General features: G+C 37.5%; 1 protein-coding gene across 1 annotated transcript in view; it reads left to right on the top strand.

Moving 5' to 3' along the window:
- LOC132423558 (3',5'-cyclic-AMP phosphodiesterase 4D-like) overlaps positions 1-24,740 on the top strand; it is a 404,223-nt gene that overhangs the window by 229,978 nt on the left and 149,505 nt on the right. The window contains exon 3 of the mRNA XM_060009459.1: positions 20,054-20,283. Within this exon, the coding sequence (XP_059865442.1) occupies positions 20,054-20,283 (230 nt within the window). The remainder of the gene's footprint in view (positions 1-20,053; positions 20,284-24,740) is intronic.

A 24,740-nucleotide genomic window follows, 5' to 3' on the forward strand; every position in this document is an offset into this window, starting at 1 on the left:
AATATTTACCACCTTAATGGTAATTTTTAAGTGTACAGTACAGTAGTGTTAACTATATGTACATTGTTGTACAGCAGGTCTCTAGAATGTTTTATCTTACAAAGCTGAAACTCTATACCCACAGAACGACAAATCCTCTTCACCCATTCCCCAATCCCTGGCAACACCACTCTACTCTCTGTTTAAGAGTTTGATTACTTAAGATACTTCCTAAAAATGAAATTATTTAGTATTTGATATTTTGTGACTGATATCACTTAGCATAATGTCGAGGTTCATCCATGTAATATTTGACAAGATATTCTTTTTTAAAAGGCTGAATAGAATTCCATTGTATGTATAAATCACATTGTCTTTATCCATTAATCTGTTGATGGACATTTGGTTTGCTTTCACCTCTTGGCTATTTTGAATAGTGCTGCTCTGAACATCAGTGTACAAATATCTCCCTGTGATCTTGTTTTCAGGTCTTTTGGATATATACCAAGAAGCAGGGTTGCTAGTTTTATACATATATATATATATATATATATATAGTTATAGTTATAGTTATAGTTATAGTTATAGTTATATAGTTATATATATAGTTATAATATATATAGTTATATATATATTGTTATAATATATATAGTTATATTTTTTGAAGAAACTCCATACTATTTTCCAAAGCAGTTACACCATTTTACAATCTCACCAACAATTCACAAGGGTTCCAATTTCTCTACATCCTTGCCAACACTTGTTGTTTTGTCTTTTTGATAGCCATCCTAGTGTATGAGAGGTGATAGCTCATTGTGTGTGTTGTTTTTTGTTTGTTTGTTTGTTTGTTTTTTACTCATTGTGGTTTTGATTTGCATTTTTCCAAATGACTGGTGATGTTGAGCATCTTTTCATATGCTTATTAGCTGTTTGTTTATCATCTTTGGAAAAATGTCTGTTCAAGTCCTATACCGATTTTTTAACTGAATTATTTGATATTTTGTTGTTGAGTCTTAGGTGTTCTTTATATACTCTGGATATTTACCCTTTATCAGATATACTATTTGCACATATTCTCTCATTTTCCTTTGTGCATGTTCTATTGATATTTTCTTTGTGGTTACCATAGGGATTACATAAGATATTTTATAGTTATACCAATCTATTTTAAACTGATAATTTCAATCAGATACAAAAATGCTACTTCTTTACATCCCCCCACACATACTTTATGTTATCAGTTTTATTTATTATATATTTTTGTATTTTGTATGCACTAACATAGTTTTATAGTTACTGTTTTCATATGCTTTTATCTTTAAATTGAATACCAGGATTTAAATTGATTTGTGCACCACAGGATTCTGTATTTGTGTAAATATTTACCTTTACCAGAGAGCTTTATATTTTCATATGATTTTGTGTTGCTGTCTAATGTCCTTTTGTTTCAACTTGAAGGACTCCCTTTAGCAATTCTTATGAGCCAGATCTAGTGGTGATGAACTCCCTCAAGCTTTTGTTTATCTGAGAAGATATTTATAGCTTCTTCATTTTGAAGGACAGTTTTGGCAAATATAATATTCTTGGTTGGCAGTTTTTTCTCTTTCAACATTTTGAATATATAATCCCATTCTCCTCTAGCCTGTAATGTTTTTGCTGAGAAAATTCACTGGCAACCTTATGTGAGCTCCCTTTTCTCTTGCTGCTTTCAAGATATTCTCTTTGTGTTTGACTTTTGACAGTTGGATTATAGTGTGTTCAGTGTAGCCTTTTTTGAGTTTGACTTAGTTCAAGCTCTTTTTTTCTGGAATTTGGATGTCCGGTTCCTTCCTCAGAATTGGGAAACTTTCAGCCATTATTTCTTCAAATAGCTCTCTGTACTTTTCTCTTTCTTCTCTTTCTGGGACTCCCATAATGTGTATATTAGTCTATTTTATCATATCTCATAGTCCCTTAGGATTTCTTCAATTTTTTTATGCTTTTTTAGTTTTATTCCTTTGATGGTATAATTTCAAATGACCTGTCTTTGAGTTTGCTGATTCTTTCTTCTGCTTGATTAAGTCTGTTGTTGAACCCCTCTAGTGAAATTTTTCAACACAGTTATCACATTCTTAATTCCAGAATTTCTGTTTGTTTTTTTTTTATGGTTTCTATCTCTTTGTTGGTATTTTCAGTCTGTTCATACACCATTTTCCTAATTTCATTTATTTGTCCATCTGTGCTCTCTTGTAGTACCTTGAGCTTCTTTAGGACAATTATTTTGAATCTTTTAGGTAATTCATAGATCCCCATTTCTTTAGGGTCAACTTCTGGAAATTTATTTTGTTCTTTTGAATGGGCCATGTTTCCCTGTGTCTTTGTGTGTCTTAATTTTTGCTGTTATTTGTGCATTTGAAAAAACAATACTTAGGTTTACAGAGAGCGTTTGTAGACAAGAGGAGGTCCTTCACAAGCTAGCATGGCTAGAAATCCTAGAGGCCTCTCGAAACTTTTCTGGGGATGCATCTTCCCTGGACTTGTGCATGTAATTGCTCAATTAGTGAGGTTTCCCTGTTTCTTTTTCAGGAGTTTAATAATCTCTTGCTCCCTCTGGGGTCTGTCTGCAGTACTAAAGATTCTCTAGTGCTGCAGAGCTCTCTTTTGTTCTCAGGGGTCCCCACACATCCCAAGTATTCTGGCTCTCCATCAGTGCTCTGAATCAGGTGAGACAGAAACCAGTTCCTTGGGCTGTTTCACAGACACACACACAAAAGGTGTAACACTAAATGTATAGTACAGTCTTCTCTTCCTCCCCACCCCAAAAGCCATGAGTTGGGCTTTTTCTACCATTTGCACCAAACTGTGCTATCTTGGGAGATGGGCTATCACAGTTGAAATGAAATGGCTTTTCTTATCCATTTCAGTGTGACTGGTCTTGGCTTTGAGTTTGCTTGGGTACTAAAATTTCTTAGCTGGTTTCTGGAAGTTCTCATAAAGGCTCTTAGAACTGTATATTGTTGTTAAGTCAGTGTCTCTGTCAAGGAACAAGGTCTGGAGCTTCCTGTTCTACTATCTTGCTGATGTCACTCTATGGCTTACTTTTTTGTATTTTTAATATTTAACATTTTTATTTCCTCTTACATGATCTACATAGCGATTTTCCCCAACACTGACATAATTGTTCCTCCTGCATTAGTTCATAGTGTTTCCTTTAATACATGTTAAGTTCTTCTATAAGAAATATTTAAGAAAATTTAAGAAAATCCATCCATTAAGCAAGGTTTTAATCAAATAATGATAACAATTTCTTCATCTTTCCTGTAGTTCTGTGTCTATTATTTCTATTTCCCACATTACTGAATTGGCCAGAAGTTCTTGAAAAGTGTGGACAATCGTGCATTTGAGTTAACAACGGTGAGCTTTAGGGTTAGGTAAGCCTGGTCTGAAAACCTGGCTTGACCATTTACTAATAGTGTTACTCTAACCTCCCTAAAGTGGGAGGTAAGTGGCAAAATAACCCCTCTAAGCCTCATTTTCCGAATTTGTAAAATGGAAATAATAGCAGCCCTTCCTGTGGTTTTTAATGAGGATCAATGAGCTACCTATGTACAACATGCAATATAATAAATATTTATTAATGATCCTAAATAAAAGAGGTATTGGGGCACATCCTTGTAGTATTCCTTATTTTAATAAGAATAAAAAATGTGTTTCACCATTGACTATAACATTGAATGTAGACTTATATAATATTAGCATTCTTCTGATCCTTAGTTTATCAATGAAATCTTTAATAGTTATTTGAACATCAAAGCCAAGAGAGAAAGCTCTGCAGGCTCCTTCCATGAGAAGAGGGAATTTGGCATTACTTTGTCTCCCCTTTCCTCCTACACCTCAGTCTTTATTAGTTTATTCTACAGACTTACTTTACTATAATAAATATACCTTATCAAAAATGATTTTAGTTTTTGTTTTCATGTTTGTAAATATTTTTTATTAATGTTGGTATTTAAGTATAACTTGAAAATGAAGACAGTAGATCTTTGTGCTCCCTTTAATGTTGTGGTTTGGCACCTGATCACTCAAGTGATAGATTTTTTGAAACAGAGAATAAGCCAGCTAAATTTTAATGTGTTTTTCTAGGAAGACATAATTTTCAGGGGCCAGAAAAACACTGTTAGCTTCTTTTATGTTGATATGCTTCTATTACTGTGTATATCGTTGTGAAGTAAATAATTGATAGAAATCATGTTTTTCTTTAAATTTTCTTTCTTTTCTCTGCCAACCAAATAGAATCCACTTCATTTTTCAAGGTCACTCAGGAAAGATACAATGCTATTTACATAAGTTTAAGTGAATCCTAGAGTTTCAGACAGACTTTCTTCTTGATGAGAATATACAGTAGAATATGACTGAATGAGATATTTTCCTATTCCTTTTTAGGAACTTTGTAGAAGTTCTGATGAGCGTATTATAGAAAATGGATTTAGAAGGACTTCAGTGATTTCTGTCTGTTCTAAGCAGTTTGAAATAACACCCTAGGGCTTCCCTGGTGGTGCAGTGGTTGAGAGTCTGCCTGTCGATGCAGGGGACACGGGTTCGTGCCCTGGTCCGGGAAGATCCCACATGCTGCGGAGCGGCTGGGTCCCTGAGACATGGCCGCTGAGCCTCCGCGTGCAGAGCCTGTGCTCCACAACGGGAGAGGCCACAACAGTGAGAGGCCTGCATACCGCAAAAACAAAAACTAAAACAAAGTGAAATCACACCCTATATTTGGATTATGCTCTGTAGATGTATGAGAGCTATCTGCAATCTTTGTGTTAACCTGGGGTGGAAATTTTCATTTTCATACGTAATTCATTTTTTTAACATCCTTATTGGAGTATAATTGCTTTACAATGGTATGTTAGTTTCTGATTTATAACAAACTGAATCAATTATACATATACATATATCCCCATATCTCTTCCCTCTTATGTATCCCTCCCTCCCACCCTCCCTATCCCACCCCTCTGGCTGGTCACAAAGCACTGAGCTGATCTCCCTGTACTATGTGGCTGCTTCCCACTAGCTATCTATTTTATATTTGTTAGTGTATATATGTCCATGCCACTCACTCACTTTGTCCCAGCTTACCCTTCCGCCCCCATATCCTCAAGTCCATTCTCTAATAGGTCTGCGTATTTTTTTAAACGTTTTATTGGAGTATAATTGCTTTAAAATGGTGTCTTAGTTTCCCCATATCTCTTCCCCCTTGCGTCTCCCTCCCTCCCACCCTCCCTATCCCACCCCTCTAGGTGGTCACAAAGCACCGAGCTGACCTCCCTGTGCTATGTGGCTGCTTCCCACTAGCTATCTGTTTTACGTTTGGTAGTGTATATATGTCCATGCCACTCTCTCACTTTGTCACAGCTTACCCTTCACCCTCCCCATATCCTCAAGTCTGTTCTCTAGTAGGTCTGAGTCTTTATTCCTGTCTTACCCCTAGGTCCTTCATGACATTTTTTTTTTTCCTAAGTTCCATATATATGTGTTAGCATACGGTATTTGTCTTTCTCCCTCTGACTTCACTCAGTATGACAGACTCTAGGTCCATCCACCTCATTACAAATAGCTCAATTTCGTTTCTTTTTATGGCTGAGTAATATTCCATTGTATATATGTGCCACATCTTCTTTATCCATTCATCCGATGATGGACACTTAGGTTGCTTCCATCTCCGGGCTATTGTAAATAGAGCTGCAATGAACATTTTGGTACATGATTCTTTTTGAATTATGGTTTTCTCAGGGTATATGCCCAGTAGTGGGATTGCTGGGTCATATGGTGGTTCTATTTGTAGTTTTCTAAGGAACCTCCATACTGTTCTCCATAGTGGCTGAACCAATTCACATTCCCACCAGCAGTGCAAGAGTGTTCCCTTTTCTCCACACCCTCTCCAACATTTATTATTTCTAGAATTTTTGATGATGCCATTCTGACTGGTGTGAGATGATAGCTCATTGTACTTTTGATATGCATTTCTCTAATGATTAATGATGCTGAGCATTCTTTCATGTGTTTGTTGGCAATCTGTATATCTTCTTTGCAGAAATGTCTATTTAGGTCTTCTGCCCATTTTTGGTTTGGGTTTTTTTTTCTTTGTTATTGAGCTGCATGAGCTGCTTATAAATTTTGGAGATTAATCTTTGTCAGTTGCTTCATTTGCAAATATATTCTGCCATTCTGAGGGTTGGCTTTTGGTCTTGTGTATGGTTTCCTTTGCTGTGCAAAAGCTTTGAAGTTTCATTAGGTCCTATTTGTTTATTTTTGTTTTTATTTCCATTTCTCTAGGAGGTTGGTCAAAAAGGATCTTGCTGTGATTTATGTCATAGAGTGTTCTGCCTATGTTTTCCTCTAATGTAAGGCCTTTAATCCATTTTGAGCTTATTTTTGTCTATGGTGTTAGGGAGTGTTCTAATCTCATACTTTTACGTGTACCTGTCCAGTTTTCCCAGCACCACTTATTGAAGAGGCTGTCCTTTCTCCACTATACATTCCTGCCTCCTTTATGAAAGATAAGGTGACCATATGTGCGTGGGTTTATCTCTGGGCTTTCTATCCTGTTCCTTTGATCTATATTTCTGTTTTTGTGCCAGTACCATACTGTCTTGATTACTGTAGCTTTGCAGTATAGTCTGAAGTCATGGACCCTGATTCTTCCAGCTCTGTTTTTTGTTCTCAAGATTGCTTTGGCTATTTGAGGTCTTTTGTGTTTCCATACAAATTGTGAAATTTTTTGTTCTAGTTCTGTGAAAAATGCCAGTGGTAGTTTGATAGGGATTGCATTGAATCTGTAGATTGCTTTGGGTAGTAGAGTCATTTTCACAATGTTGATTCTTCCAATCCAAGAACATGGTATATCTCTCCATCGCTTTGTATCATCTTTAATTTCTTTCATCAGTGTCTTATAATTTTCTGCATACAGGTCCTTTGTCTCCTTAGGTAGGTTTATTCCTAGATATTTTATTCTTTTTGTTGCAGTGGTAAATGGGAGTGTTTTCTTAATTTCACTTTCAGATTTTTCATCATTAGTGTATAGGAATGCCAGAGATTTCTGTGCATTAATTTTGTATCCTGCTACTTTACCAAATTCATTGATTAGCTCTAGTAGTTTTCTGGTAGCATCTTTAGGATTCTCTATGTATAGTACCATGTCATCTACAAACAGTGACAGCTTTACTTCTTCTTTTCCGATCTGGATTCCCTTATTTCCTTTTCTTCTCTTGTTGCTGTGGCTAAAACTTTCAAAACTATGTTGAATAATAGTGGTGAGAATGGGCAAACTTGTCTTGTTCCCGATCTTAGTGGAAATGCTTTCGGTTTTTCACCATTGAGGATGATGTTGGCTGGGTTTGGCATATATGGCCTTTATTATGTTGAGGAAAGTTCCTTCTATGCCTACTTTCTGCAGGGTTTTTATCATAAATGGGTGTTGAATTTTGTCAAAAGCTTTCTCTGCATCTATTGAGATGATCATATGGTTTTTCTCCTTCAATTTGTTAATATGCTGTATCACGTTGATTGATTTGCGTACATTGAAGAATCCTTGCATTCCTGGAATAAACTCCACTTGATCATGGTGTATGATCCTTTTAATGTGCTGTTGGATTCTCTTTGCTAGTATTTTGTTGAGGATTTTTGCATCTATGTTCATCAGTGATACTGGCCTGTAGTTTTCTTTTTTTGTGACGTCTTTGTCTGGTTTTGGTATTAGGGTGATGGTGGCCTCGTAGAATGAGTTTGGGAGTGTTCCTCCCTCTGCTATATTTTGAAGAGTTTGAGAAGGATAGGTGTTAGCTCTTCTCTAAATGTTTGATAGATTTCACCTGTGAAGCTATCTGGTCTTGGGCTTTTGTTTGTTGGAAGATTTTTAATCACAGTTTCAATTTCAGTGCTTGTGATAGGTCTGTTCATATTTTCTATTTCTTCCTGATTCAGTCTTTGCAGGTTATGCATTTCTAAGAATTTGTCCATTTCTTCCAGGCTGTCCATTTTATTGACATAGTGTTGCTTGTAGTAATTGCTCATGATCTTTTCTATTTCTGCAGTGTCAGTTGTTACTTCTCCTTTTTCATTTCTAATTCTATTGATTTGAGTCTTCTCCTTTTTTTCTTGATGAGTCTGGCTAATGGTTTATCAATTTTGTTTATCTTCTTAAAGAACCAGCTTTTAGTTTTATTGATCTTTGCTATTGTTTCATTCATTTCTTTTTCATTTATTTCTGATCTGATCTTTATGATTTCTTTCCTTCTGCTAACTTTGGGTTTTTTTGTTCTTCTTTCTCTAATTGCTTTAGGTGCAAGGTTAGGTTGTTTACTTGAGATGTTTCCTGTTTCTTAAGGTAGGATTGTATTGCTATAAACTTCCCTCTTAAAACTGCTTTTGATGCATCCCATAGGTTTCGGGTTGTCGTGTCGCCATTGTCATTTGTTTCTAGGTATTTTTTGATTTCCTCTTTGATTTCTTCAGTGATCACTTTGTTATTAAGTAGTGTATTGTTTAGCCTCCATGTGTTTGTATTTTTTACAGATCTTTTCCTGTAATTAATATCTAGTCTCATAGCGTTGTGGTTGGAAAAGATACTTGATACAATTTCAATTTTCTTAAATTTACCAAGGCTTGATTTGTGACCCAAGATATGACCTATCCTGGAGGATGTTCCATGAGCTCTTGAGAAAAATGTGCATTCTGTTGTTTTTGGATGGAATGTCCTATAAATATCAATTAAGTCCATATTGTTTAATGTATCATTTAAAGCTTGTGTTTCCTTATTTATTTTCATTTTGGATGATCTGTCCATTGATGAAAGTGGGGTGTTAAAGTCCCCTACTATGAATGTGTTACTGTCGATTTCCCCTTTTATGGCTGTTAGTATTTGCCTTATATATTGAGGTGCTCCTATGTTGGGTGCATAAATATTTACAATTGTTATATCTTCTTCTTGGATTGATCCCTTGATCATTATGTAGTGTCCTTCTTTGTCGCTTCTAATAGTCTTTATTTTAAAGTCTGTTTTGTCTGATATGAGAATTGCTACTCCAGCTTTCTTTTGGTTTCCATTTTCATGGAATATCTTTTTCCATCCCCTTACTTTCAGTCTACGTGTCTCTAGGTCTGAAGTGGGTCTCTTGTAGACAGCATATATATGGGTCTTGTTTTTGTATCCATTCAGCCAGTATGTGTCTTTTGGTGGGAGCATTCAATCCATTTACATTTAAGGTAATTATTGATATGTATGTTCCTATTCCCATTTTCTTAATTGTTTTGGGTTTGTTATTGTAGGTCTTTTCCTTCTCTTGTGTTTCTTGCCTAGAGAAGTTCCTTTAGCATTTGTTGTAAAGCTGGTTTGGTGGTGCTGAACTCTCTCAGCTTTTGCTTGTCTGTAAAGGTTTTAGTTTCTCCATCAAATCTGAATGAGATCCTTGCTGGGTAGAGTAATCTTGGTTGTAGGTTTTTCTCCTTCATCACTTTAAATATGTCCTGCCAGTCCCTTCTGGCTTGCAGAGTTTCTGCTGAAAGATCAACTGTTAACCTTATGGGGATTCCCTTGTGTGTTATTTTTTCCTTGCTGCTTTTAATATGTTTTCTTTGTATTTAATTTTTGACAATTTGATTAATATGTGTCTTGGTGTGTTTCTCCTTGGATTTATCCTGTATGGGACTCTCTGTGCTTCCTGGACTTGATTAACTATTTCCTTTCCCATATTAGGGACGTTTTCAACTGTAATCTCTTCAAATATTTTCTCAGTCACTTTCTTTTTCTCTTCTCCTTGTGGAACCCCTATAATTCGAACGTTGGTGCGTTTAATGTTGTCCCAGAGGTCTCTGAGACTGTCCTCAGTTCTTTTCATTCTTTTTTCTTTATTCTGCTCTGCAGTAGTTAGTTCCACTATTTTATCTTCCAGGTCACTTATCCGTTCTTCTGCCTCAGTTATTCTGCTATTGATCCCATCTAGAGTATTTTTAATTTCATTTATTGTATTGTTCATCATTGCTTCTTTCATCTTTATTTCTTCTATGTCCTTGTTAAATGTTTCCTGCATTTTGTTTATTCTGTTTCCAAGATTTCGGATCAACCTTACTATCATTATTCTGAATTCTTTTTCAGGTAGACTGCCTATTTCCTCTTCATTTGTTAGGTCTGGTGCATTTTTATCTTGCTCCTTTATCTGCTGTGTGTTTTTCTGTCTTGTCATTTTGCTTATCTTACTGTGTTTGGGGTTTCCTTTTTACAGGCTGCAGGTTCGTAGTTCCTGTTGTTTTTGGTGTCTGTCCCCAGTGACTAAGGTTGATTTAGTGGGTTGTGTAGGCTTCCTGGTGGGGGGTACTAGTCCCTGTGTTGTGGTGGATGAGGCTGGATATTGTCTTTCTGGTGGGCAGGTCCACATCTGGTGGTGTGTTTTGGGGTGTCTGTGGCCTTATTATGATTTTAGGCAGCCTCTCTGCTGATGGGTGGGATTGTGTTCCTGTCTTGCTAGTTTTTTGGCATAGGGTGTCCAGCACTGTAGCTTGCTAATTGTTGAGTGAAGCTGGGTGCTGGTGTCGAGATGGAGCTCTCTGGGAGATTTTTGCCATTTGATATTATGTGGAGCTGGGAGGTCTCTTGTGGACCAGGGTCCTGAAGTTGGCTCTCCCACCTCAGAGGCACAGCACTGACTCCTGGCTGTAGCACCAAGAACCTTTCATCCACATGGCTCAGAATAAAAGGGAGAAAAAGTAGAAAGAAAGGAAGAATGAAAGAAAGAGGATAAAATAAAGTAAGATAAATTAAGGTTATTAAAATAAAAAAATAATTATTAAGAAAAAAATTTTTAAAGAAAAAAAAAACGGATGGATAGAACTCTAGGACAAATGGTGGAAGCAAAGCTATACAGGCAAAATCTCACACAGAAGCATACACATACACACTCACAAAAAGAGGAAAAGGGGAAGAAATAATAAATCTTGCTCTCAAAGTCCACTTCCTCAATTTTGGATGATTTGTTGTCTATTCATGTATTCCACAGATGCAGGGTGCATCAAGTTGATTGTGGAGCTTTAATACACTGATTCTGAGGCTGCTGGGAGAGATTTCCCTTTCTCTTCTTTGGTCGCACAGCTCCCGGGGCTCAGCTTTGGATTTGTCCCCGCCTCTGCATGTAGGTCGCCGGAGGGCGTCTGTTCTTCGCTCAGACAGGACGAGGTTAAAGGAGCAGCTGACTCAGGGGCTCTGGCTCACTCAGGCCGGGGGGAGGGAGGGGTTTGGATGCGGGGCGAGCCTGCGGCGGTAGAGGCTGGCGGGATGTTGCACCAGCCTGAGGCGTGTCGTGTGTTCTCCTGGGGAAGTTGTCCCCGGATCCCGGGACCCTGGCAGTGGTGGGCTGCACAGGCTCCCCAGAAGGGAGGTGTGGATAGTGACCTGTGCTCGCACACAGGCTTCTTGGTGGCGGCAGCAGGAGCCTTAGCGTCTCATGCTCGTCTCTGGGGTTCGCGCTGATCGCAGCGGCTCGCGCCCGTCTCTGGAGCTCCTTTAAGTAGCGCTCTTAATCCCCTCTCCTCGCGCACCAGGAAACAAAGAGGGAAGAAAAAGTCTCTTGCCTCTTCGGCAGGTCCAAACTTTTCCCGGGCTCCCTCCCCTCCCGGCTAGCCATGGCGCACTAGCCCCCTGCATGTTGTGTTCACGCCGCCAACCCCAGTCCTCTCCCTGGGATCTGACCTCCGAAGCCCGAGCCTCAGCTTCCAGCCCCGCCCGCCCCGGCAGGTGAGCAGACGAGCCTCTTGGGCTGGTGAGTGCTGGTCGGCACCGATCCTCTGTGCAGAAATCTCCACGCTTTGCCCTCCACACCCCTGTTGCTGTGCTCTCCTCCACAGCTCTGAAGCTTTCCCTCTCCGTCACCCGCAGTCTCCGCCCGCGAAGGGGCTTCCTAATGTTTGGATACCTTTCCTCCTTCACAGCTCCCTCCCACTGGTGCAGGTCACGTCCCTATCCTTTTGTCTCTGTTTTTCCTTTTTTCTTTTGCCCTACCCAGGTACGTGGGGAGTTTCTTGCCTTTTGGGAGGTCTGAGGTCTTCTGCCAGCGTTCAGTAGGTGTTCTGTAGGAGTTGTTCCACGTGTAGATGTATTTCTGGTGTATCTGTGGGGAGGAAGGTGATCTCCGCGTCTTACTCTTCCGCCATCTTCCTCTGCTCAGAATGCTCTTTTCTGAATTAAAAGAACTTAGGTATTTACATTTATTGCCTTGACTTGTGAGTTTCCTATAAGATTATTTGAGCGAGCTTAGCATTGGATTTTAAGATAAAAAAAAATATATATATATATATATAATGAGTAATGAGATAAGGGGATAATATTTAGCATAAGGCTGAGGAATTTTAAGGCAGATTTTCAATTATTGCTTTAGTATATTGTGAACAATTCATTGAGACATAGCAGAATTTATGTATATATATATATAAACACACACGTACAATGTCTACGATATATATATATACATACACATAATGTCTACCATTGTATATAGTTCTTTTAGATTGTGAATATAATCTTCATTTCAATATAACCTGTTAAATTTTACCCTAGTTCTTAAAGAGTTGGTTTAATTTTCAAAAATCGTCTTGTTTACAAATTAAGGCCCAGGGAAACTACTTTTTCAGAGTAAATTAGGAAACTAATTAGACAGCAGCAAGGATCATAACATTGGAAGTTATAAAAACTAATCTTCAGCTTACTCTGTCTTCTTCCTGAAAATTCATGCAGTATTTAACATGCTAACTTCTACAATGCTCTGCGCAGAATAGGTACTCTGGAGCACTGAGTGCCTGAAATCTTTTATTAGTTTTTAAAAAAATTAGGCGAAAATGCTTATCATAATGAATCTATATTTGAAAGAAGTTTCAAACATGGGAATAGACCAAAGCAATCTGAGTGGCTCAAATCCTGAAATTTTAAAAGAAATTCCTTGTATGGGCTGCAGCCTCTACCTAACTTACATTAGTAATTACAAACAGAACATTACTAGTAATACCAATATCTAATACTATTTCTCCATTTCCTGATTTCTTACAGTTGAGAAAATGGAGTCAAGTTTGTCTGTTTTCTTCATTCATGCCTTCAGCAAGGTTTATTTTGCATGTGTTTTTTGTTTTAAACATCTTTATTGGAGTATAATTGCTTTACAATGGTGTGTCCGTTTCTGCTTTATAACAAAGTGAATCAGCTATACATATACATTGTCCCAGGCACTGGCTGAGTACTGGAGGTACAGTAGTTCTTATGGCATGCTCCTCTCCTTCTAGATGTGTCCAAGCTCACAAATGGAATGACACAGGAATTAATCATTTCACTACAACTGGAAGGCTGAAAGCTGACTTGGAGTCATAAATAAAAAGGCAGAATTTATTTGTATTCATTGTCTTGGATAATATTTTCAACATGAGTGTGTTAAAGGAGGTCATTGAGAGAACTTGACCACCAGTTGACCTGTGAGCTGGACCCAGGCAATCAGAAGCTGCTCACCCCCTCCCTGGTCCATGGAATGTTCTGCCCACCATTCTCCTAGTAGGAGCAGTTTTCGAAGATGCAGGCTTGAGAGAACAATGTGTTGTTGAGATCATCTGGACAGTATACATAACTGAACCCAGTTAAGGCCTCTATATAACCTTTTCAGATTCTGGTAGCACGTGCCGAGATCTAGTTGCCTTGCGGCCGCCCAAGACAAACCTGTATGTAAGTTCCCTTCCTTATTAATTCTGTCACCTACTGATCTGGAGTGGCCTGCCTCTTTCTTTGGCCTCTCCTTGCCCTCGTGTACAGGGGCCAGGTTCAGATTTCACCTGGGAAGCTCCTGAGGTTTCAAACCAGTAGTGTGTAGGGTGAGAAGAGAAATGGTTGAGGATAGCTCGTTCGAGAGTGTCTAGATTCAAGAGACAGTTAACAGGGGATCCATCAACGAGACTAAACAGAACTGATTGGAGAAGTAGACAGGACCCAAAAAGAAATGCCTGATTCACGAGGTAGTCATACTGCTTAGTTTGCCTGAGACAGTCCTAGTTTTCTCCTTTGGTTGACGTCACTTCTGGCTAGCACCCTCTTTCACTCACAAAAGTGTTCATCCTACTGATGCACTCCTAAAGAGCCCTAAGTCCTCTGTTACAGCTCTTCATCACACATTGTTGAAGACCTATTATATTTATCTTTCTCCCCACATGAATAATGAGTACTTAAGGAAAAAGGAAGTGTCTAATTCATCTGTATTTCTAGCACCCCATGCACATTTTCAAGGTAGTAGATGCTCAATGAATATCTAATTAAGGAATTACCCAGAAAAGAATGATGTTATAATTAAGATAATTTGAACTCAAAGAGTAGAGATATGATTATATATATAATACAGCACTAGCTGTAACAAGGAGACTCTAAATTTTAGTGCCTTTCCACAATGGAAAATTATTTGTGGCTCATGTGGCCCAAATTAAGCATTCAAGTGGCTCTCCTCTGAACAGTGACTTAGAAACCATGATATCTCCCATCTTTTGTCTTCACCATCTTCAGTATCCAGTAAGGAGTTCCAGAAGGGGAGAGAAATGAGGGATTGTACTCACAGTTTTTATGGGACAGCTGGAAAATGGAACATTTCCTTAGCCTGTAATCCTTTGCATATAAGGTAATGCCATTGATGTACCTATATCTACCTGCAAGGGAATCTGGAAATATGGTCTAGCTGGTGCTCAGAAAGAAACATTTTCTGCTATAATGCCAATGTACATTCACATATATTTTAAAATAATTTCTCTATAGAAAATTTCATATATATATGTAAAATATTTATACATATATATGAAACAAATATCAAAAACCCGAGATTATCAACAGCACAGCAATTTATTTATCACCAGTTATATGTATGTCCCTGCACTAAAGGCCTTAAGTGGCTTGCAATCTATTTTGGGAGGGGAAAAAAAAAGAGAACAAAGAAACTAATTAACTATCCTTCATGGAGACTGAAGAAAACAGCAATAATAATGATTCCAGCAACAACAACAACAACAACATATTTAACACTCACACATGCGTTGTAACTCTTAATCATTGAGGGATTGCTTTCTTTAGGTGTGTATTTCAGGGAGGCACTTGTCCTAACAGTGAAAACAATTACTTTCAAGTTATTTTTCTGTCAACTGTTCCAAGTAAGTTGGTTAGTTACCAAAGAGAATTTTGTTTTATTACAAATTAACAGGTTTGCATTAAACTCATTCAAATATTTTAGTGTCTTTTTTCTTTGGATATTGCATATCTTGAAGCTGAATGTGAGATATTTTTGAGTCCCATCAATAGCAAGTTCAATGTAGTTTCATTTTTTTATTATGACTTTTATTGTACTTTTAAACTCAAAATAGTACAAATTTATAGGGAATATAGGAACTAGTAATAAACAACAATGTGAAAATCACCACCAACACCATCACCTAGAGAAAGCCATTTTAGAGAACTGGGATATATCTTTCTAAAATTTTTCTATAAATATAATATGTTTTGGTGTTTGTTTTTGTTTTAGTGTTGTTTTACAAAAATTAGATCACATTGTAATCTGTTTTTCCCACTCGGCATTATGTCATGAACATAATCACATATTCTTCTGCATTATTTTAACAGCCTCATAGTATTTCATAATATGATGTATCAAAATTTATTAGGCCAATCCCTCAGTACAATAATTAGATTATATCTGGTTATTCTTTATCATAAATAAGCTGCAGTGAACATCTTTTTGTTATTGAGTCTTTGCCAGACCATCTTATTGGACCATGTCTAAAATGTCAAAACCATTAGTTCCCAAATTTAAGCATACATAAGAACCATAGTGGAGACTTACTCAGACTCCCAGGCCCTAATAATAGAGATACTGATTAGGCAGATCTGGAATAGGGCCTGGGAGTCTGAATTTTAGCAAGTACCTTCTGTGATTCTCACGCAGGAAGTTTGAGCATCACTTTTTTGAGAAATAACAGCTTAGAGATGCTATAAATACTGTCTTTTCCCTCGACCCTTGTAAAAATGTCATTTTCCTACAATAACATGAAATACATATTGTCCTGGTGATCATTTTTACATTTCTTTCCAAAATAAGGCCATTTAACCTATCACCTTCTACCGGGTAAAGTTCTGTTTCTTTTTAAAATATCATTGATACACATTGATACGGAATTTTTTAAAAGCCACTTGTTATGCTGTTTTTGAATGGAATGTTAGGATATAGACATCTATAGCTTTATCATTTTTATTATCAAGATAAAAATGCTACACTTTATTTTTAATAGAGGTTGTTCTCTCAGAAGTTACCTCTTGAGGTGGTTTTATCTAAAAGAGAATGTCACAAACCTTAAGTCTTTTATCACATGACCTGGGTTATAGAAAGCATTCCTTCAGTTACAATGCTATCTTTATAAAAAGATATTAACTTTGGCCAGCTACATTCAGTGTTTAGCTCTGCTAGACTCATCTTTTTTTCTTCTTTTCCACGTTTGTCCCAAAGAAGGATATCTACACACTTAAGTCATTCATTAACTTCTCTTGAGAAATACGTGAGGCAAATCATGACCTGTTAGCAGTCCCAGAGTGTGGCTGTAGTTTGCAATTCTGTCCTTAAACGAACACACAGAACTTTGTAAGCACATAGAGGCTCACTTTCTCAAACTAAAAGCTAAGAATGGTACATGTGCACACGTTTTCCCTTTATTATATATATTTGCCATCTCACTAAGCACTGATTTTACCACTGGCTATTATAAAATCTGAGTATTTCAGAGCTGAAAGTAGCCTTAAGGTTCATTTTGTACAATCTCTTGATTGTATTACTAAGGAAACTAAAGTCCAGAAACGTAAAATGACTCAACACCACATAAGTAATTAGTGGCAGAGTCAGGCCTAGATCTCTGTCTCCTGACTTAATCAACAAGGATTCTCAACTAATTTCCACTGTTCATGTAGGGCTCAATTCTGTTCATTTTTTTAAAAATGTGAGGCATTTTAAATTATGGTCAATTACTGTGTGTTCAATTCTTTTCTGGAAGTGTGCACCTTGCCAGGGACCATACTTGTTAGAGGTAGTACAGAGTAGCTATTAGTTTCAGGTTTAACTAAAATAGATTTGGGTTTGGATTTTGACTTGTAGGGTGATCAGTCATCGTAGTTTGCTTGGGATTGGTGGGTTCTCCTGAACATGGGACTTGCAGTCCTAAAAGCAGAAAGGCCCAGGCAAACAGGAATGTTGCTTGCCCTACTAACCACGTGGCTGTGTGACCAGGGCATGTGATGATAAAGGTCTCTGTTTCTTTATGTGTGAAATGGGAAAAGTAATAGAACCTAACCCAGAGGACTTAAGTGAAAATTAAATGAGGTGATATATGAAAAGCACTGCACTCACTAAGTAAACCCAGCACTTGATAAGGACTCAATAAATATTAGTCATTATTATTAAAACTATTTTCTAGTTTTATTGAGATATAATTGACATACAGCAGTGTATACGTTTACTGTATACAGCATGATGATTTGACTTAAAAATAGTGTAAAATAATGACCACAGGTTTAGTTAACATTCATCATCTTGTGTAGATACAAAAAAAAAGAAAAAATACTTTTTTCCTTGTGATGAGAACTCTTAGGGTTTACTCTCTTAATAACTCTCGTATATACCATCCAGCCATGTCAACTGTAGTCATCACGCTATACATTACATCCCTAGTACTTATTTATTTTATAACTGGAAGCTTGTACCTTTTGACCCCTTTCATTCAATTTCCCCTCCCCCACGCCCACTTCTCGTAACCACAAAGCTGATCTGATGAGTTTGGGTTTTTTTCTTTAGATTCCATGTATAAGTGTGCTCATACAGGGTTTATTTTTCTCTGTCTGACTTACTTCACTTAGCATAATGCCCTCAAGATCCATGCATGTTGTCTCAAGTGGCAGGATGTCCTGCTCTTTAAAGCCACTATTATTACTAATGTTGTTTTACAAAGCAAGTAGATTCCTCAAAGCACAGATTCTCAGAATCTAGATCTTCATATCTAGGACCTGAAATAAATAAACTTTGCGTTTAGCTTTGACGTCTTCTTTACCTTCCGGGTGCCTTCTTTTTTGTTTCTATTTATCCATGAAATTAGACAATAAAACCCAAGGCTGAATAGAAGCCACCATTGGATGTCCTTTCACATTTTTCAAGCTATAAATCAGAAAAAGACAAATTTTCTGTTTTTGGAAAAAAATATGGATGAATGAAGTATCAAAGGCAGTATAGTGCTATGAAAAGATAAAGGGAATTAGCCTGGATTATAATAATAATAGCTGCCATTTTGTTGAGTACAAACTGTGGGCCATCTATTAATACTTCATACACTTTGTATCTCTGATCCAGACAATGACCCTGAGAAGTAAATATTATTATTATCCTCAGTGTTCAAGTGGAGAACCAATCTCAGTGAGCCTAAGTTACTTGCCCAAAGATGGTAGTATAGTAAGAAGTTCAACAAAGGTTCTAAACTAGGTCTGGACTCTGCAAAGTCAATGCACTTTTAACTTATAGCCAACAGGCTAATTTTGGAGAAAGTACTTTGCCTCTCTGGGCTAGTTTCTTCACTTGTACAACTCAGAAGGAAAGGAAATTGCCATGACTGCTTATCACATAACAAGTAATGAGCTATGCACATTACATTCATGATCTCATTTAATTCTTGTGGGTAAATATTATTTCCATTTTTGTGTGTGTGGGGGGGAATGGGTGGGTCATCCTCCATCCTGACAGGGAGTCACCCTTATCAATGAAAAGGTTTTTTAGGAAAGGGCGACTCCTACTTAGTTTCCAGAGCCCTTTCCATGTCTCAGGAGATAACCACTTCAAACAATATGCCAAAGAGACACAGTTGAGGGTGGCCAATTCTGCTCCCCTACACACTGGTCCATGGGAGAGACCCTGCCTGGCCACCCACCCAAAGAACAGAGTCACTCACCGAAGCCCTCCCTGAAACACCACTTTGGCTCCTAAAGAACAAACAGGATGTGGAGGATAGTGGTTTGGGACTTCAGAGGGGAGAAAGGCCACTCACACGGAGATAGAAAAGCAAAGGTTTGGCCAACAAATGTGTGCTGCAGAGACGATGGATCTATTTCCATTTTTATGGTAAAGAAACAGAAAACTTAGATTAAGCAACACTCTACAAACACAACTGGCAAAGTGGCAATGCAAGGATTCTAAAACTCATTGTGTTATCTGATAACATTTGGTGGCTCTATCATTCTGTGTATATGGATATAATAAACGTTGCCAGACTAGACTTTCCAACCACTTGGAAATAATTGTTACTTATGTAGCAGTATATTTTTTCAACTAGAGTCAAAATATTAAATTTTCTATTTGCAAAATTCAGCTGTGATTTAAATATATTTCTACTTGGTACTCAGATGTTCATGTCTTTTTTTTCATTCCCCTCACAAAGTCTTATCATAAAACTTTGTAAAGAATATCTGAGTAACAAGTGACATATGAAAATATGTTACAAATATGGTCCTGATTATGAAGAAAAAAAATAGGACTCATTTTCTTCCTCTTTCTTTATGTATTTATGGGTATGTAATATGTCAAGATATATATATATATATATATATATATATATATATACACATGCATATATATATACACACATATATATATGAAATTTCCACAATTCATTTCATATTTGGTAGAAAAATGTTTTGATTTACCCTTGATTTCATAGAATTCATGCACAAAACTCATAAATTCTAAGATTATTGGAAATGTCAGTTAACTGTTAACAACCAAGCCATATCTGAATATACTGGTGAACAACTTTACTATTTTTAAAATAACTCTAGATTTCAGTTATTAGTTGTAGTCTTTTCACCAAATATTTTTCTGTTAATATCATTGCTTTCTAGTTAGCATTTTTCACGTACAATTTTCCCTCAATTTCTTTCTCCAGAAGTGTAAAGCCATCATGTAATGATAAATCATGGGACTTTTGTTGATTACTGAACTTTCTTGAACTTTTGTCTTAGGCCTCTGAGGAAACACTGCATTCCACTAATGAAGAGGAAGACCCTTTGCGAGGAATGGAACCCTATCTTGTACGGAGACTTTCTTGCCGCAGTGTCCAGCTTCCCCCTCTCGCCTTTAGACAGTTGGAACAAGCTGACTTGAAAAGTGAATTGGAGAACACTCAAAGGCCAACCAGCCTCCCCCTGAAGATTCTACCCCTGATTGCTATCACCTCCGCGGACTCCAGTGGGTGAGTGACCCTGGCGACATTTCCCCATTTTGTATTTTAGATGGTGATGGTTATCTGTGATCTTTTGAGTTTTGTGGCTCATTGCTTGATTTGAGCAGAAGGAAAATGGGGTTTCTAGAGCCAAAAGAAAGAAGGGTGATTTTTTTTCTCAGGTAATGTTGCAATCTCTGCAGGAGGAGACGTTTTAGTGAAATTATTTTACAAGGAGGACTTGAAAAGGTATTGATGAATGATAATGAGTTTCTGAAGAAGGGGACTTGGACTTGGAAATTGATCTTGGTCATAGGTAATTTAATAGAAAATTTCTTAACAAATGAGAACTAATGGACAAATTACCATGTAGGCATACATATCTGGAAATGGTAGGCAATGTTTATCGATGCAAAGCAAATTTGGAATCAAGAATAGATTGTACTATAATTAGAATTAAAGGAAATATGCAGTTATAGTCATGAGCCTAGTAATTTGGCCTTTGACATTTTCAGGTGTTGCTTACCAGAATACTGTTTCAGTTCCCAGCACAAGGCAGTTTTATTCTGCATTAGTATGTATAGAAGAATCAGAGGCCTCCAATTACAAATGTAATACTTCTAGTTCCTACTTTGCAGAGTATTTATGTTTTTATTCTTTTTCTACTGTTTACAATGGAGTTTTTACTCTTTAATAGCAATTCACTAGATAAAATATTGTCAAAGAAAGTGAGGATAGTGGGCACATCTGTTATTTGTTTTTTTGGCCAGCTCAGCTGCATTTTAAGAAGAGAGGAGGAAACCAGTGGAACATAGGCAGTCTCTTGAGCATTTACTAGGATTACAAGAACAGAGCAATTTGTTATGCTGAAAATGTGATGCTCCCTCATTCTCTGCCAAGTTCAAGGCATGTATGTCTAGAGAGGTATCTTTTGGATTTTCCTAAAAGTTGTTAGAAAAGTTGTGGTCAGAAAAAATTTCAGCAGTAACTGTCATCTAAGATATTGAATTTAGCTGTTTGAATTGTTAAAGACCAGTTCAAAGCACCTATGTTATTAAAAGTTATGAGGAAACCACTAGTAGGTAAATAAGAAGACAACAAATTCTTACTTTGAAGCGATGGAAAGAGGAATTACATATGTGATGTGTTTGGGTTGGTTTTTTTTTTCCCTTGGGATGAACCATGTATATAAATAAGACTGTACACCTGTTGATCAGACACACTAAATCAGGTGGGAATTTTATATGGCAGTTTGATCTGAGCATGCTTTGAAAAATACTGTCTCAGAAATCCAATTTCCCCTCGTCGGCGTCAACACCACTTCATCTGTGTAGAGAACAGGATTCACTGCCAGGTGTGTCAGAGGTCACCAAGTCCACCTCTACGTTGATTAATTTGCTAGGAGAGCCCAGAATTCAGTAAATAGTTGTATTCGTGACTGGGATTTATTACAGAAAAAGAATGCAAAGCAAAATCAGCAAAGAGAAGGGCACATGGGGTAAAATCTGGAGGAAACCAGATACAAGCATCCAAGAGTTCCTTCTCCCAGTAGAGTCAGACAGGATGCACTTAATTCCTCCAGTAATGAGTGGTGACAACACATGTGAAGTGTGTTCACCAGGGAAGCCTTCTACCAGGGAAGCCTATTAAAAACTCAGTGTGTGTATGAGGTATTTAAGAGTCAAACTTATAGGGGCTTCCCTGGTGGCGCAGTGGTTGAGAGTCCGCCTGCCGATGCAGGGGACACGGGTTCGTGCCCCGGTTCGGGAACATCCCACATGCCACGGAGCGGCTGGGCCCGTGAGCCATGGCTGCTGAGCCTGCGCGTCCGGAGCCTGTGCTCCACAACGGGAGAGGCCACAACAGTGAGAGGCCCACGTACCGCAAAAAAAAAAAAAAAAAAAAAGAGTCAAACTTATAGAAACAGAGTAGAGTGGAGGTTGCCAGGGGCTGGGGGTAGGGGAAATGGGGAATTGCTATTCAATGGGCATATAGTTTCAATTACAAAGTGAATAAGCTCCCGAGATCTGCTGTACAGCATTGTGGCTATAGTTGAAAAGACCGTATTATGCACTTAAAATTTGGTCAGGAGAGTAGATCTCATGTTAAATGTTCTTACCACAATAAAGAAAATTAAAAATAAAAGATAGATTCAGTGCCCAGAATTTTTATTGGGGGGTGGTCACTGGGGCACCCTCTTCGTAGAGTGCCTAAATTCCAGATTCCCAGAAGGAAATCAGTTGTTCAGCATAAACCACACTTTTTACACAACCAGTTTAGGCAGTTGGCCACTCTTACCAGTTAGGGAATGGTGGGAACCCTCCTGAAATCCAAGTTCACAGATGCCAGCTAAGGGCTCACCTTTCCAACAGGCTTTTCTAATGATAACAGTTGCAGGCCTAGTATAAAGGCTTTTCTGCACAGCAGGTTTATCTTACAATCATTATCTTGCTTTCTCTACCTTTGAGGAAGAAGGGATTATAGTTATAATTAAAATTAAAATGAACTAATTTAAGCCTGTGTTGTATTCAATTAACTTTGGTACCTCAAAAAATTTGGTGGCTAAACATGATTTCTTTTTCAAAGCTGGTGTTATATCATGTGCCCTTAGAAGAAACTGATGCAGTATATTTAATATGCCTCTGTGTAGTTAGGCAAGGCATATAATTAAAAATCTCAGGTAAAAGCTAAGCTTATTTAATTAAATTTGAATGTGTTGCTAAAAGCAAATAGCCTCCAAGTGCCAAAGAACTTAGAGGTTCAAAATTGTCTGTATGATAGTACTTAACTTGGTTCAGAGTTTGTTTCCTTTTTAATCAAGGATCTAAGACTCAAGTATAAGCAAAACAGTGCTTACCATTTACAAATTTATTCAATATCTTGGAGGAAAGAATTTGTCTTTTAGAGAGATGAAGCAAGAGTGACTTGTCTGTATCAGAAGGCAGCCAGGAGAAACCATGGATGAGAGTGGCAGAAACAAAGACTAAGGATGTCCTAAAGGGATTCCTATTATCTTTTGAAGCAAAAATAACCTAGTGGCAGGGCAGAAATAGAGACGCAGACATAGAGAATGAGAGGCTGGGACGAAGTGAGAGAGTAGCATTGACATATATACACTACCAACTGTAAAATAGATAGCTAGTGGGAAGCTGCTGTATAAAACAGGGAGATCAGCTCAGTGCTTTGTGATGACCTAGAGGGGTGGGATAGGGAGGGTGGGAGGGGGGCTTAAGAGGGCGAGGATATATAGCTGATTCACCTTGTTGTACAGCAGAAACTAACAAAACATTGTAAAGCAATTATATTCCAATAAGGATGTAAAAAAAAAGAAAGAAAGAAAGAATGAATCAAGTGAATAAATAATTGATCATTTGGTCTAAAAAATATGTATTTGTCAACTGAGTATCTGAGAAATGTAAAAATCAGAAGTATAATTTTCTGGACTATCTAAGCTTTGGAAGGCAAGCAAATGGTAAAGTTAGGGATGACCTCCTGTAGCTATTCCAGTTAACCAAGAATACAAGATTCCTTCACAGCTATCAGAAAGGGCTAATGGGTAATTTAGACTATTTTAGCTAGGTTTTCTACAGCCCCATTTCCCATCATTAAAGGTTAGTTGGCAATTGTGAATCTCTGATGAGAAAGAAGACTTTTCATGCCCTTCGGATTTATTTATTTATTTTTGCTCTTTCTTCTGGGATATCAGCACATCAGACACTTGCTCTGTCGAGTATTACACAGTGGGTCTAGAGACTTGTGCTACCTCTTTAGAAAGCCATGATGTGGTTTCTTAAGGGAATGTTGGTGGGCAAAAATGAATGTTATGTATGGCAGCTGTTAACTTCCTCATGAGGTGCCTGGGTCAAGAGCCTGAGTTCAAGAGACTTTTTAAGATTAATACTTTCACAATTCTACTTGGATTTGTTTTAACCAGGCAAGATGAATGTGTTCAAATGTCCACTATTTAACAATTCTCTTTGAGGATGCCTAAGGTGTCAGCTTGTGTGTGTTGTGATTTAGCAACATTTTGAAACTTTCAGTGATCACAAAACAGAATTGTAAGGCCCGGGATGCCCAGAACCTTGAATTCACCCACCAGTTAGTTTTCCATATAGGATAGGATAGGATGACGCAGGCTTCGAGGCTGTTTATTGACTCTTACTGAAGTAAGAGAGACATCTATTAATGTCTTGAAATGTTATGAACTTGGCAAGGACTTGGAATGTCATAGGTTTCTATATTTCTATCCTAAACAGTTTTCTATCCATATACTTTCTTACAAACTTTTTATATATGTATAATTTACATGCAGTAAAATACATAAATCTTAAGTATGCATCTGGGTAAATTTTATATATTTGTATACTCATGTAATCACCATGTAATTTCCTATCTTCTGTCACTAAAGATTAGTTTTCCCTCTTCTTAGACATCATATAAATGGGATCATATAGTAAATACTCTTTGTGTATGGCTTCTATCACTCA

The sequence above is a fragment of the Delphinus delphis genome, chromosome 3 (genome assembly GCF_949987515.2).
Source record: "Delphinus delphis chromosome 3, mDelDel1.2, whole genome shotgun sequence".
Taxonomy (NCBI): domain Eukaryota; kingdom Metazoa; phylum Chordata; class Mammalia; order Artiodactyla; family Delphinidae; genus Delphinus; species Delphinus delphis.